This window comes from Apodemus sylvaticus, chromosome 17, assembly GCF_947179515.1.
Source record: "Apodemus sylvaticus chromosome 17, mApoSyl1.1, whole genome shotgun sequence".
NCBI classification, from domain to species: Eukaryota; Metazoa; Chordata; class Mammalia; order Rodentia; family Muridae; genus Apodemus; species Apodemus sylvaticus.
Window position 1 is genome coordinate 1,721,007 of NC_067488.1, and position 15,478 is coordinate 1,736,484.

Genomic DNA, 15,478 nt, shown 5'->3' on the forward strand with positions numbered 1-15,478 from the left:
AAGTTGGGCTGGAAACTGGATACTTACTCGTTTTTAAGTGTGGATGCAGCTTTGGGGAGGAACGCCACAAAGGAAGCAGAACAAATTCTACCCTAACCACAGGCAAGGCGGGGTCCCCTTCTCCTGAAGGAGCCTTCCGGGAAGTTGGTTCTCCAATAAACTCTAGTTTCTGCTTCTCAGAATAAGGAGAAGTAATGTCTGTTGAAGCTCCTGGCTTCCCCCGCACAGCCCGCACTCTCCTGCAATCTTCCCAAGGCACCATCCTCCTGCAGCCAGCTCCATACAGAGCTTCACTTGGCCACAGATGAGCTCAAAGGTCTGAGACAATTTGCCCTGGCCCCAGGGCCCTGCCTTGGCACAGGAAAGGCTCTCCTTTTAGACCAGCATATATTTCCTTCCACACTTAACCCCATCCTAGGATCAACATCAGAAACAAGTTTGAGCAAAACACATGAATGCGTGGAATTTTTAAACAATAACAAAAATTTTAAAATAAAACGTAGGTCTGAGAAAAGAATGTGTTCTTGGTGGATTGGAAAAAAAGTTCTCTTTTTTTCTATTTTCTCTCTCTCTATGCCTCAGTATTCCCTAGGTCTTTTTCACTTAGCTCAAGGTCACCTCTTGAACTCTTAGCTGCCCAATCCAAATCACCCTGCCTCTCCTGTATCCTGCTACTGGCACTGTCATTTCTGCCCTGTACTTAAAAATAACTACCACCACCACCACCACCACCACCACCACCAACAACAACAACAACAAAACACATTCTGGAGAAGTTTGTCTAAAATTCTCATTATTTTTAAGATTTTTGTTTTTAATTATGTGTATTGGGGTGCAGGGACAGCAGCATGTGCTCAGGAGAGTGCCAGTGCCCACAGACACCAGGAGAGGGTATCAGATCCCACAGAGCTGGAGTCACAGACAGTTGTCAGCAACCTAACATGGGTGTACCCAGATTCTCTACTAGAGCAACAAAAGCCCTTAACCCCTGAGCATCTCTCTACGCCTTAAAATTCTGTTGATTCTCTCATGTCTTCCTTCTTCACAGCCAAGTCCAGAAGGAAGCGGGTCCAATCCACCAAGAACACATTCTTTTCTCAGACCTACGTTTTATTTTAAAATTTTTGTTATTGTTTAAAAATTCCACGCATTCATGTGTTTTGCTCAAACTTGTTTCTGATCTCCCCCACCTCCAATTCCTCTCCAATTCTTCTTACCACCCTCCCTCCAAATTCCATGTGTTTTTTGTTTTGTTTACATTTACTGAGTCTACGTAGCATCATCAATTTCTACTGAAAGAACACAGGTAGCCTCACAGGGGGCCACAACAGTGAATAAAACTAACTGCCGCCCCTACACACACACACACATACACACACACACACACACACACACACACACACACACACACCAGCCATCATAGCCAATAGCTTCTCATGGAACTTCACAGGCCTATCATCCATGCTGGGGTGGGACTTCATGGGCTTGTCTTCATCTATGCTGGGTTTTTTTTTTGCTGGCTTGATCTTATGCAGCTGATGCATATCACTATGAGTTACATGCACAACAGTGCCATGTCTGGCAAATACTGACTGCTTCCCTAAGGATGTCCACCACCTTAATATCTTTTCACTCCTCCTCCAAAATGACTCCTGAGCCTTTCAGAGGGGGAGTGTGAAACAAATGTCCCATTCTGACTTACTTCCTCGTGTTTGGAGGGAATTCTCATCAGTAGCCCATTTCATGCTATTATAAATTCAAGGTGATTACTTCCTGCTCAACATGCTGAGATAAACTGAGCCATTTCTCTGAGTCTCAGGTACTTTGCCTGTGTGACCATGGCCAGTCTTACACCTCAGTGTTGGAAGATAATCGTCCATCTGTAAACCCTCTGCATCTACAGTTATGAGGAGTAACCATTCACACATAACCTGTCAAATCTGGAACATACTGCAGAGAAGGGAAGGGGTAGCTACAGACATGCAGCAAGAGCAGGAGCCATGAGGACGGTGAGGTAAAAGACAGGAGCCTGGGAAGTGAGTGGTAAGAAAAACTAAACTCTCAAGTATAGGCAGGCAGCCTGCCATACGCATGGTATGTGCAGAGCAGGGCTCCAAAAACTCAGACTGCAAACTGTAATTAGGTCAGCAGTGATAGTGTCTATACTGATGTGCATGAGCATTTTCTAGTCATTATTCCCTAAACAACACAGGTAGCCTCACAGGGGGGCACAACAGTGAATAAAACTGACTGCCGCCTCTACATACACACACACACACACACACATACACACACACCAGCCATCATAGCCAATAGCTTCTCATGGGACTTCACAGGCCTATCATCCATGCTGCCAACTGTGTGGCAAATGTTTACATAGCTTTCACACTGGAATATGTGGTGAGTAATCTTGGAATGATTAAAAGTATACAGGAATGTGTGTGCAGACGACTTCCAAACTCCTCTCTATTTTATATAAGGAACTTCTTCAGCATCTTCCAATTTTGGTGTCCTTATTGTTCAGGAACCAATTTACCATGAATGGTGAGGGATGAAAGTCTATGAAAAATCCTATTTCAAGTTCTCAGGCACTAGCACATGTCACATGGTCCCATCTCTCTGCCCCCTGAAGACGCCCTTGCCATCTGTAAGTGGGATCCACTCCCTCATTTCTTCTGTTGTTCAGTATCACATTACCAGACAGGAGCCACTTTTTGGATTATCTGTTCCTAAAGGGAACACCAAAATAAAATAATAAGAGAAAGTACAAAAATCTTAGAGAAGAACAATAATTAAATAGGGATTAGACTGTGTGGGTTATGAAAGTGGCAACCAGACTCCTACAACACAAAGACTGTCACACTGTGGGAAAAGGCAGGGTTAAAGAGTTGATAGTGCCTGATGTTTGAGACCTATCCAGACCCTATATGAATAACAGGGTTTTGGTCCTACCCACACCTACTTCCTTAAGGATAGCTTCTGTTTAGTGGGAAACTATTATTTAGGCCAGTCCAGCATCATCCATCTGCCTCTAGTACTAGAATGGTGGTTTATTTTTATTTGGAAAAGATTTCATCCCTTTCTTATTACCAGTACTTGCAGTTTGGGTGGGGTTGACCCTATGCCTGGCTTTGGGGATGGGCAGTAATCCAGGCTTTAGCTTTGCTCAATTGTTTATAATGACCTATTGAGACCAGACAGTCAACCTCAGGTCTCTCTCTCTCTCTCTCTCTCTCTCTCTGTGTGTGTGTGTGTGTGTGTGTGTGTGTGTGTGTTCTCTGTTAAAATTCTGCCTCCCTACACTGTAGGGGTACCCACATCGACAAACATTAAGCAATCAACCATTCTCAAGGTCCATGGCTCACTCAGATGAGCAATGGAGATTTCATATTTACTGCTCTTTCCTGATTCCAAATGAGTTTGTATGGAACACAGAAGTCAGTACTTTTTAACACAGACTCAGCCTGCTAGAGAGTAAACAGGTTCTTCAGCCTTCATCCCCCACCCCCATCTTTGGTCTACAACATTTTACTCAACTACTGGAACACTCAGAAAAGAGAAATGCAAGGGATGACTGTCCATCAGAACCTTCACTTTATATGCTAATTTCAGACCATAGTCCTTGTTCAACTAGACCTGGGGAATAATGAAAATAACCTACAGAAACAACTGGGAAAGAAAAACACAGAGAAGGAGCTGACCCAATGCCACAGAGCTGGTCTCCCAGGCGTGCTAACAAACCTGGGAGCACTGGTAAAACCAACGTTTCTGCTCAAATTCCTGGCCAAAGAGGGGCCTGCCAAGCATCATCAGAACACAAGAACCAGGGAACAGCTTGGGAAAGGATCCTTCCAGTTTCTATCTGCACCCTGGATTTGACCCTGTGCCACAGTTCTCCATACCCAAAATTCTTCCAGAGAGATCTGGTCTCCAAAGAGTACTGATACACAGGCTTGCAGGAGGGATAAACCAGAGCCAGAGACAGCAAGACCAGATAACACCAGAGTTAACCAGATGGCAAGAGGCAAGGGCAAGAATATAACTCATAAAAAACAAGGCTACTTGGCATCATAACAACCCAATTCTCCCACCACAGCAAGCCCTGGATACTCAAACACACCAGAAAAGCAAGACTCTGATTGAAAACCACAACTCATGATGATGATAGAGAACATTAAGGACATAAATAACCCCTGTAAACAGAGATAAGCAGGTAGAAGACCTTAAAGAGAAAACACAAAAATCCCTTCAAGAATTACAGAAAAACACAAACAGGTAAAGGAATTGAACAAAGCTGTCCAGGATCTAAAAAAGGAAATAGAAACAATAAAGAAATTGCAAATGGAGACAACCCTGGAAATAGAAAACCTAGGAAAGAGATCAGGAGTCATAGATGCAAGCATCACCAACAGAATATAAGAGATAGAAGAGAGTATCTCAGGTGCAAAAGATACCATAGAAAATGTTGGCAACAACAGTTAAAGAAAATGTGAAATGCAAAAAGCTCATAACCCAAAACATCCAGGAAATTCAGGACACGATGAGAAGACCAAATCTAAGGATAATAGGTGTAGAAGAGAGTGAAGATTCCCAATTTAAAGGGCCAATAAATATCTTCAACAAAATTATAGAAGAAAACTTCCCTTAACCTAAAGAAAGAGATGCCCATAAACATACAAGAAGCCTACAGAACTCCGAATAGATTGGACCAGAAAAGAAATTCCTCTCATCACATAATCGTCAAAACACCAAATGCATAAAACAAAGAAAGAATATTAAAAGCAGTAAGGGATAAAGGTCAAGAAGACCTATCAGAATTACACCAGACTTCTCACCAGAGACTATGAAAGCTAAAAGATGTCATACAGACCTAAGAGAACACAAATGCTAGCCCAGGCTACTATTCCCAGAAAAATTCTCAATTGCCATAGAGGGAGAAACCAAGATATTCCATGACAAAACCAAATTTACACAAGATCTTTCCACAAATCCAGCCCTACAAAGGATAATAGATGGAAAAAGGCTAACATAAGGAGGGAAACTACACCAAAGAAAAAAGCAAGAAAGTAATCTTTCAATAAGCCCAAAAGAATATACCCACACAAAGATATAAAAATAACATAAAAAATAACAGAAAGTAGCAATCATCATTCCTGAATATCTCCTAATATCAATTGATTCAATTCCCCAGTAAAAAAACATGGAATAGCATAATGGATATATCAACAGGACCCAAGATTTAGCTGTATACAAGGAACACACCTCAGTGTCAGAGAAACACAGTACCTCAGAGTAAAGGGCTGGAAAACAATTTTCTAAGCAAATGGTCCCAAGAAATGAGTTGGAGTAGCCATTCTAATATTGAATAAAATCGATGTTCAACAAAAAGTTATCAAAAAAGATAAGGAAGGACACTTCATACTCATCAAAGGAAAAAATCTACCAATAAGAATGCTTAATTCTGAACATGCTCCAAATGCAAGGGCACCCACATTCATAAAAGAAAACACTACTAAAGCTCAAAGCACATATTGTACCTCACACAATAATAGTGGGAGACTTCAACACCACATTCTCAGCAATGGACAGATCATGGAAACAGAAACTAAACAGAAACAGTGAAACTAGCAGAAGTTATGGACCAAATGGATTTAACAGATATCTATAAAACATTTAATACTAAAACAAAAGAATATCTTCTCGGCACCTCATGGTACCGTCTCAAAAACTGATCATATAATCAGTCACAAAACAGGCCTCAACAGATACAAGAAAGCTGAAATAATCCCATGCCTCCTATCAGATCACCACATACAAAGGCTGGGCTTCAATAGCAACAAAAACAACCGAAAGCCCACATACACATGGAACCTGAACAATGCTCTACTCCATGACAACTTAGTCAAGGAGGAAATAAATATCAAAGACTTTTTTGGAATTTAATGAAAATGAAGACACAAGATACCCAAACTTATGGAACACAATGAAAGCAGTGCTAAGAGGAAAACTCATAGCTTTGAGTGCCTACAAGTGAAACTGGAGAGAGCATACACTAACAGCTTGACAGCACAGTAGAAAGCTCTAAAACACAAAGAAGCAAATCTACCCAAGAGGAGTAGGCAGCAGGAAATAATCATCTCAGGGCAGAAATCAACCAAGTAGAAACAAAAGGAACTATACAAAGAATCAACAAAACTAGGAGCTGGATCTTTGAAAAAGTCTCTCTCTCTCTCTCTCTCTCTCTCTCTCTCTCTCTCTCTCTCTCTCTCTCTCTCTCTCCATTCTTTCTTTCTTTCCTTCATTCCTTCTTTTTTCTTTCTTTTTTTTTTATCATATATTGTCTAGCAGGAGTCAAACTGAGAAAAGGTAACTTCAGTTGAGAAAATGTCTCCATCAGACTGTCTAGCAGGCAATAGGCCATTGAGTATTTCCTTAGCTGATGATTTACCATTATTTCAAGTGCCATCCCTGAACAGCTGGAATAAGAAATCAGTCTGCACAAGATAGTAATTCTATTTCTTCATGACCTCTTCTTCAGTGCCTGCCTCCAAGTTCATGTTTGATTTCCTGTCCTGACTACCATTCATAATGTAAGATATAAGATGAAATAAACTCCTCTCCAAAAAAAAGAGAGAAGTTGTCAGGAAAAGTACATGTTACTTTAAGAAAGTCATCCCAAATACATTTTAAAAATTATAAAAATCTGGAATCAAAAATGTTACTACAGCTTAAACTGAAAACCTTTATTCCTCAGGACTGTCATAGCCATGTTTTACAAAAAAATACAGTTATTGATTAGTGCAATAAGATGTCAATTAGATGTACATTCCTAAGGCCCTTTTTGTATCTGTTATAGTTTTGTCCTTTTCTTATTATATTAGGTATACATTGCTCTATAAACTATGGTAAAGATATCAAGAACAAAATTTAAAAATTTGTTAATTAAAAATGTGATATTGAAAAAAGCAGAGTTGTGATATACCTGATTCTTGGCCCTCCCTAGCTCGCTGTTTTATCATGTGACTTCTCTCTCATATACATTCCACCATGATGTCACTGGCCAAAATGAGAAGCAGACAGGAGGAGCTGCACCAAAGCCTCCAAAACCATAAGCAACAAATCTTTTCCCTTGCAAAAGTATCCAGCCTTAAGTACTCCACGATAGTGACAGAAAATTGATCAATATAATGCTTTAAGTGGTCCAGCTGGAAAGTATAGGCTCTGCACCTGTGCAGAGACATAAGCCCAATTAGATGGGACCCAGATGGAATGCCATGGGGATTCTGCATAAGTTCTAATTGTACACTCCTACCTGAAAAACACAAGCAGCTGCCTACTCATTCTACACTCTACATATTGGCCAGAAGAAAAAAGATAGATATTTGCCTACTGGTCTGTTCACAATAGCCAGAAAAGGAACTAATCTGAATATGCATCAACAGATAAATGGATAATGAATATTTAGTACATATACACAATGGAATTTTATTGAGCCATAAAGAAAATTGAAATTTGTAAAAAAAAAAAAAAAAAAAAAAAAAAAAGGTGGATCTGAAAAGTATATTATGCAGGGTAATTCAGACTCATAAAACCAAAACATACCCAGTTCCTTTTTACATAGATTCTAGTTTGTATACATGTATGCATAGTAATGGCTGAAAATAAGGATAAAACTAAAATATCTAGATAGGAGAGCATCAGATAAAAAGTAGTGCTGAATGGGACCAAAAGAGTAGATGAGGCATTAAGAGAAAAGGAGAATGGGGGACTTACCAGGATGACTGGAGAGACAGCAGTGAGGACAGTGAGACTGAAGGAGAATCTAATGCAACACTTATTTTTAAAATGCTTAAAGAAAAATTCTGGGTTTTAATTACGGCTGATGAGATGGCTTAGATAGCGATGACACCTGCCACTAAGCCTGACAACCTGGGTTCAATCCCGTGGGGGAGGGAAAGACCCAATTCTGACAAATGTGACAATTCTGACCCCTCACACCTGGGGTACACTCACACCACGAATACACACAAAATAAGCAAATGTGCTTTTTAATTACTTGAAAATATTCAAGTATAGGAAATCTGCATACAGATTTTCATTCCCACTTCTCTTTGGAGACATAGCTACCAGAGGCCTGCATTTTCCTAAGTAAACAGTCAGCTAGAGCCCCAGAGTTGTTGCCCCTAACCTACACACAGCCTGCTCAACTTCCTGTCCAGGCACTAGCTCCTCATCTCATAAGGTCTCTGAGCATTAGGGTGGGTGATGGTCATCCTTATACTAGAAAATAATTTTGCTCACAAGTCTGTCTCTATAAGTAGTTGGAAATGGGCGAGAATGTATTCTGGTAACTAACTTACATTTAAGAGCTGTAAGAATGGGTATGGCTTTTTCAACCAGACTGTTTAATGCTGGGATCTGACCCAAATTATTTTCTAAGCTTTCTTTTTATCCTATTTCCTTATACCTTATAAAAGTATGGAAAGAATTACGCTAAACCCCATAAGGTTTCTGTAAAAGTACCTGGAACAAGATAAGAAGCCTTGGATACTATGCAAAACATGTACATTGTACAACGGTGTCAACTAGATAATGTTCTTCTACCACTACCACATTCACACAGACGACCAAATTCCCAGCACCTCAGACTATCTACCGACTATTTTTTTAAAAGGGTAATGGAATTTAAAGTCACTGGGGTGGACCGCAGTTATATATGGCTTGCTTCCGAGGAAGATGAGTTATGACATAAGACATACCAAAAAGGCCATGTGAAGACACAAAGAAATCTATCTGATGCCCTCCAAAGAAAGCCTGGCAACCCTTAATCTTGAGCATCTGGATTTCAGAACTAAGGGATTACTTCCTTTAGCTTTGTAGCCTCTAGTCTGTGGTACTTTGTGCAGGAAGAAAACTAATATAGCAGTACATATGAAACAATGAACACACTTAGTACATTTACCCACGTTTATTTGTTCATCCAACACTGCAACACCTTCTGTGTGCCACACACTGCCTTTCCGTGTACGCAGCATCTTAACCTTCATATAAGTTTATCTCTTCATCACATTTGTATTTACCGTATGGGGGATGGGCTCACGGTGGCATGCATGTGAAAGTCAGAGGACAACTTGCAGGAGTTGGTTCACTGCTTCGCCTATGTGGGTCCCATGGATCACACTTCAGGTATAGCAAGAACCTTTCCCTAGGGAGCCCCCATGCCAGCTCCTAAGGCCACTTTCTTGTCAGTTAAAAACCAAGCTCCTTTTCTAATTATTTTCTATGGTGTTTGGCCATCACTGAGGATGGCTTCAGATGGAGATTTTCCTTCCTCTGGATGTGAGAGGAGAGGCGTCAGAGAGCCTGACTCTGAAACAGTATGTTGAGTTACCTGGAAAGCTTTGGAGTCACTTGTGACTGTGCCAATCTCTTTCCTTATTCTCACTTAGCCTTTGTGTGAAGCTAAGAGAGGTACTTTTCAAAATCTCCCTTTTAACTCTAATATACAACCACAGTTGAACACTATTACTCTATTTTGAATGGACTTAAAAATTTTTTTATCTGTTTTTTTTTTATTAGTTCTTTGAAGGGCTTCTAGAATCACCTTAGTTGCAACTCAAATTGCAGTCCTTATGCCACCAGCAATTAATCACCTGGAAGCTTGTTATATGTCCTGGTTCTGCTGACTCCTAAGTCAAAATCCACCTAGCAGGATTCTCTACATAATTCAAATTCACAAGATGTTAGAAATATTGAATTCCCATTAGAAGTGCCTGGAAAACTCATTATAAACAAGACTACTTACTTCCTCTAGAGCCACACAAAATGTCAGGCTTTGGGCCCCGTCTGGGGAGCAGGAATTTAAGTATTCTTGTGTAACTTGTCACAGAGGCCTGAGGCCTGGGCTCTGCTTACCTAGGCCAGCACACACCCCTCGCTCTTTGCCTCTGCTCAGCCCCTGCCTCACAGCCCTCCAATTCCTACTTTGCAATATTAAATAGAACAGTGATGCAAGAATTTTTTATTTTTTTCCATTGTACATGCATACTTGCAAGTATTTATGCCACTTAGGAACAGGGAAATAATCACATTATTACCAGGATATCAAATTATCAGCTACAATAACCAGTGAGAATATTATGCTGGATTTGATTATTTTCACAGAACACAGCAATCCTAACAGTCCATGCAAGTCTCTATGTTACATGGGAGAAAAGGTTTCATTTCAAGTACCTTACATCAGGGTCATAGGAAGATTTACAACAGAATGGTCTCTTCTTTTGTAACTACGGCAGAGAGTAGAATATCCTCATCAATTCTCCTTTGAGTTCCACTAATTAAGACTCATTTATGAGTCCTACTTCTGGAAAAATCATAAATTCACACAGAATTGACATTAATGGACTTACTGTGACCATGAGAGTGCACATCTTATCCCAATGCCCCAGTCTCCCAAAGCAGATCCAGAAGCACTGGTATATGCACGTGGTCTCTCACTAAAAATGCAGGAGGAAGAAGCTACAGATGACACTAGGTTACTCGTTGCTTCTAGGCAGAAGGTACACAGGGTCCAGGGACCACTATCTTCACTCCTATTTTTGGAAATTTACATAATAGAGAGCAAAAGCAAGTTATACAGCTTTTTTCCTCATTAGGCAAAAATACAAAAAGGGCTAAAATCTTAGAGGCCAAAGAGACAGCATTTAGCATAATCTTACACACATTAGGATGCACCTTCTACCCAATATAGTAACACTACTTCTGGATGGAGATTGCCCAGAACTCTGAATCCATCCTTGTGCAGGCATCTTGTTTACCGACAACCCCTTTAACTCTCCCTTCCCAACCCTGAGTAAGGTCTCTTCTGTCACCTTCATCACTGAGAGACAGGATCACTATCTCTGCAGCTTCACAAGGCATTTCTATCAAGTTTTTACTGACCCACTCAATACCAGGCTCATACCTATCTTGCCCTGATTCCCTTGCCTATTAACTCCTTACCACTGAGTCAAAGTTAGAATGAAGTCCTCCATACTAGAATGGTGGCTGCTTACAGAGTTCTACTTTCCACAGAAGATCAGTCAGGATACAGACAAACCTTGGAAGAGAGGGGTCCAGCTCAGCCTGCACACTTACCAGAAATATCTAAAACAGGTCCTGCCTGTCCTGTCCTCAGGAACACCTTGGGATTCTCCCACAGTGAGTACATTTGGGTTGAGAAGCAAAGACAGCAAAGTACCACTGAGCAGGAAAGCTGGGGGCTGGGACCCAGGCGGGGGGTGGGGGGTGGGGGGTGGGCTGGGACCCAGGCGGATATCAAATGAGACAAAAGGAAGCAGCCCCTAGGTCCTAAAAGGGAACAGACAGAAGACACAAGAAGAGATCACAACACTGCTGCCTTAGGGTTTCTAATTCTAGCAGATACATACAACTTTAGAACTATAGAACAAGCCCAAGATGCAGGACCTATGTCTGACCACAGACTCTCTTGAGGCCTTCTGGGTCTTCTTCATCCTATTTTAGCCTACTTCAGGAGTGGGCAAAGGAAGCCCCTTTCTGCCTTCCTAGCTGTATGTAGAAAAGTCTAGCTGAGGATTCTTTTGTCTGCGCTGGGATGCTATTTTAAAAGGCTGGGAGAGGGTTCATAAGGAGAATAGGAAGTAGGAAGTGGGAAGCAGGAAGTCCAGAGGTAGGCTGATAGGGAAGGACACTAAGCTGAATGAGGTGTGATGTAAACACAGGTATAGAAATGAAGTCTCTCTTCCTCGGCATTCCTTCTTGTCCCAGGAATCAGGAATCAGGAATCAGAAAAATGGCACAGATATCCAGTTGATAAAGGTGTGGCCCAAGGCCCTACCTTTCTCAGGACTCACAACATGATAGCAACAAGCAAATGTTCATAAATGCCAGGCTGCCCACCAGTCTGACAACCAGTAGGTTTCCTAAAGTCTGCAGAAGGTAGGTTTGTAGCTCATGCACTGGGAAGGTGCCTGGGTCCATAGGCAGTTCTTGAGGTCTTTGATAAACAAGTTGGAGCCAATAACCTTGACTTAGCCAAAAAGTGAATGGACTGACTGCAACCAGGCATGGCCAATTCTGATGACAGTTCACTAGTGACGTACGATGTGAACAGAACATACTCCTGTTTTCCCTTGTCTTCATCCACACCCAATGGTTTGCTGGACCCTAGGCTGAAGTTGGAAACAAAATATGAAGAACCTTGATTGGTGTCTCTATAGCCACAGAATAAAAGCACTGGCTTCATTTTGTGATGGCAATGGAAAATCTTGCCATTGATAACATGCATGGCTAAAATGGACACAAAGCCCAGTGACTGGCCACGAAGCAGCATAGCTTGAATATCCATCTGGACAAGGACTCAGAATGTCCACGTGGAAGAGAAGTGGGAAAGGCCAGGGCTAAGAACAGGGGCTGGATACGGTAGAGAAAAGCTGCATATATCACAAGTGACTGATTCACAGACAGTCAGGCTGTCACACACGCAACACTGCTGTGACAAGGTGAGGCCATGGAGAAGCAAAGATTATCACAAATGTCACATTTGAAGGCAGACAACCAAACCCACGTGGTCAGCCCAACAGGAAGTGGTGGGCAGATCTGTGCCCGGTCAGTTGGGCTGCCTCCCTGCAGGCTCAGGGCTCCGTGCTGGCTGTTTTGCAGGACCTGACCTTTCTTCCTTTCCTTTCTCTCCACGGGCTTCTTCACTGATCAGGTAGTACTGTAGAGGATTAGGCCACAGGTCTTCGTTGATTATCTCAACAATCTTGTCAGACTCAATAGAACTGTGGTTTGAAAACCACCCAAAGAAGCTACCGTTGTTTTCTGGGTTTTCCTTGCTTAGGGACTGTAGATCATGACCTGGGAGCCACTGGATTGGAGCTGAGCGAGACACTACTTGACCGGATGGACCACACCCATATTCCTTGATGAGCACCTTATTTTGGAAATAGGGATTTCGGCCAAAGTAGAACTTGATTTTGTAGCCCAATCTGGCAAGGCCAAGCTCTTCCACCTCCAGTCTATTCAAATAGCTCAATACCTCCTTATCTTTGGAATTCAGAAAAGACGACAGCTGGGGGTGGTTCTGAAATGCTTGCCCCCAGAAGCCAGGGATGCTCTGGATGAGAAGGTTCCTGCGCTCTAAGTGGTGAAGTCGCAACTGGCCAAACTTGCGGGAAAGCCTGAGATATGCCCTGTCAGCCTGCGCATTCATGGTCTCTAGCTTTAGCTGGACCGTCTCCAGGGTATCCATGCTGCCTACTGTCACAGGGGACCCTAACCCAGCATGCTTCTCTGTCACCTTTTTTTCCTCCCCCACGGGAGCAGCGGCGCATGGCATCTTTGGCTTCCCACTGACTGTGGCCTGAGATCTCCTTCCCGCGGCGCTCCGAGTGTCTGGGGCCTTCCTCCCGGGGACTCGCCGATTTCCAATGCGGGAACCGCGTCGCAGCTTCGCCAAGGCCCCCACGGTTCCCAAGAAGTTGGTGTCGCTGGTCAGGCGCTCGGCGAGGGCTGTGGCCCTCTCCAGGTCCGGATCTGGGACCGGCAGCTCGCGCTCGCGCTCGCGCTCGCCTGCAGCCCGTGCCCGCAGCGTCAGGCCGCAGTCCAGCGGGAGGCGGCAGGCCGCCTCTTCCCGGGGCTCGGCTGGCTCCGCGCCTCCCTGAGCAGCGCCGGCCTGCACCTGCGCGGCCTCGGCGTCCTCCCCGAGCAGCGGGCTCTGAGGCCGCTTTTCGTCGTTCCAGGCGTCTTCGGCAGGGGCCCGGACCCGAGCTCTGGCCCGACCCTTGCCCCGGCCTTTGGCGCGGGAAGACCTTCGACCCCTACTACGGCCGCTCATGGTGCCAGACGACAAGGTTTCCAAGCCGCTACCAGCCCGGGGTCTCTACGGAGCTGGCCTCTCCATGGCAACCATGACGTCACCACGTCAGGACCCAGTGTGCCTAGTGATTGGCTCCGCGCAGCGGCTGCGCACCAGCCCACTCTCACCCCTTAGTCTTATTTTGCTGTTAGAAAGTTAGTTTCCACTTGTACTTGGCCTTGGTAGTGTTGCTGACTCATCTTCTACCACTGATAGCAAGCATGTCCCCAGGCATGACAGAGCCATAAGACAGAGCCAGTGCCCTTACAGTGGTACTGTGAAGGCACCCACTACCAATCTCCATCAATTTTCTAAATATTTTTCCTCTTCTGTTATTTTCTGTGACATCTCTCATAATTAATTGGTTGTCGACATTTCTGTCTCATCATATAATTATTCTATTGTAAGATTTGTCCCAGCAATTCACCTCTAGGGAATGTGAACGCCAGAACTATAATGCTTATCTAAAATGACTTAGAAAGAATAAAAAGTAACAACAACAACAACAATTATATTGTATAATTATACACACAAGGCATTTTACTGAATACTTTTTTTTGCATTATCTCTGTTCGTGAAGGAGGTATTCTTGTTCCCGGTTTCCTGATAAAACTGCAACTGAAGGCTGGTCTTACATTTCTGTGTGTTACTGTGATAAAACAGTTTCTCAGCATGTAGGAAGTTCTGGATTCAATCCTTAGTGAGGAAGAGGAAGAGCTGGAGGAGAGAAGGAGAGGAATAATAAGGAACAGTCCAGAGACTATACAGCTAAGGAGAAGCAGCCTTGGCCTATGTTACCAAAATCTGTTGGCCCTTTGCAAATGGCTGTGGTGACTCCTAAGAAAAGCTGTTCAGCTTGTTGACAGATTCCAAACTCTCTGCCTAGGCCCAAGTCCTCCAGCTGCCTCAGGCCTACATAGAGTTAGTTGCACTGCGAATCCCAGTCCACAGCCAGAAATAACAGTCCTGAGTCCAAGCTCCTATAATTGGGATAGGACACCCATAGAACAAAAATGCCATTCTAGGAGTAGAGGAGGATTTCCAGGTGAGGTTTTTGAGGCAGAGGGTTTACAGGAGTAGTTGGGAAGGTAGCCCTAGAAACTTTTCATAGCCTACAGAGAAGCAGCCGGACAACCTGCCTTGGCACTCCTAGAGAAACCTCAGATTCTAGAGCCGGGCTACAGGAAAATGAGTACTGAGAGAATCCATGGCCAGTGTGAAGAGAAACATTCTAAGTGTACATTCCAGGTTCAAACACTGCAACATCCTCGCAGTGAAGAATAGAGAAGTAAGCCCAGCCGTTGGGCAGGATATGTATGCTCAAGATTCGGAATTACTAGATCAGAAACGAATGTTAACAAGCTCTCTGGCATCTTTTATACACATTAAATTTTAAGTGTAGAAGCTGGGATAAGGGAGGGTGCTCTGGAACTAGTTTAAACCAACCGAATACATGTGAGTCCTAACTTTCTCAAAAGACCTGCAGTCGCCTGCAAGTCTCCAGCTCTAACAGGTTTCCTCTCTAACCTTCTGTCCTATACCTTCTTTAATACTCTGGCCTCCTGCCTCAGAAACTTTGTGCTGTTGCTTTCTTCTTCT

The 15,478-nt window shown here is 43.2% G+C and overlaps 1 protein-coding gene across 1 annotated transcript; it reads right to left on the reverse strand.

The window, feature by feature from the left end:
- Nucleotides 1-8,471: 8,471 nt before the first annotated feature.
- On the reverse strand, nucleotides 8,472-13,917 carry Tspyl5 (TSPY like 5). The gene has a single exon (XM_052161334.1). The coding sequence runs from the start codon at nucleotides 13,856-13,858 to the stop codon at nucleotides 12,629-12,631; it is 1,230 nt and encodes a 409-aa protein (XP_052017294.1). The 5' UTR covers nucleotides 13,859-13,917; the 3' UTR covers nucleotides 8,472-12,628.
- Nucleotides 13,918-15,478: the final 1,561 nt, after the last annotated feature.

Bases quoted from the DNA above. Each gene is read 5' to 3' on its own strand.
- Tspyl5 (XM_052161334.1), bottom strand. From the start codon at position 13,858: ATGAGCGGCCGTAGTAGGGGTCGAAGGTCTTCCCGCGCCAAAGGCCGG.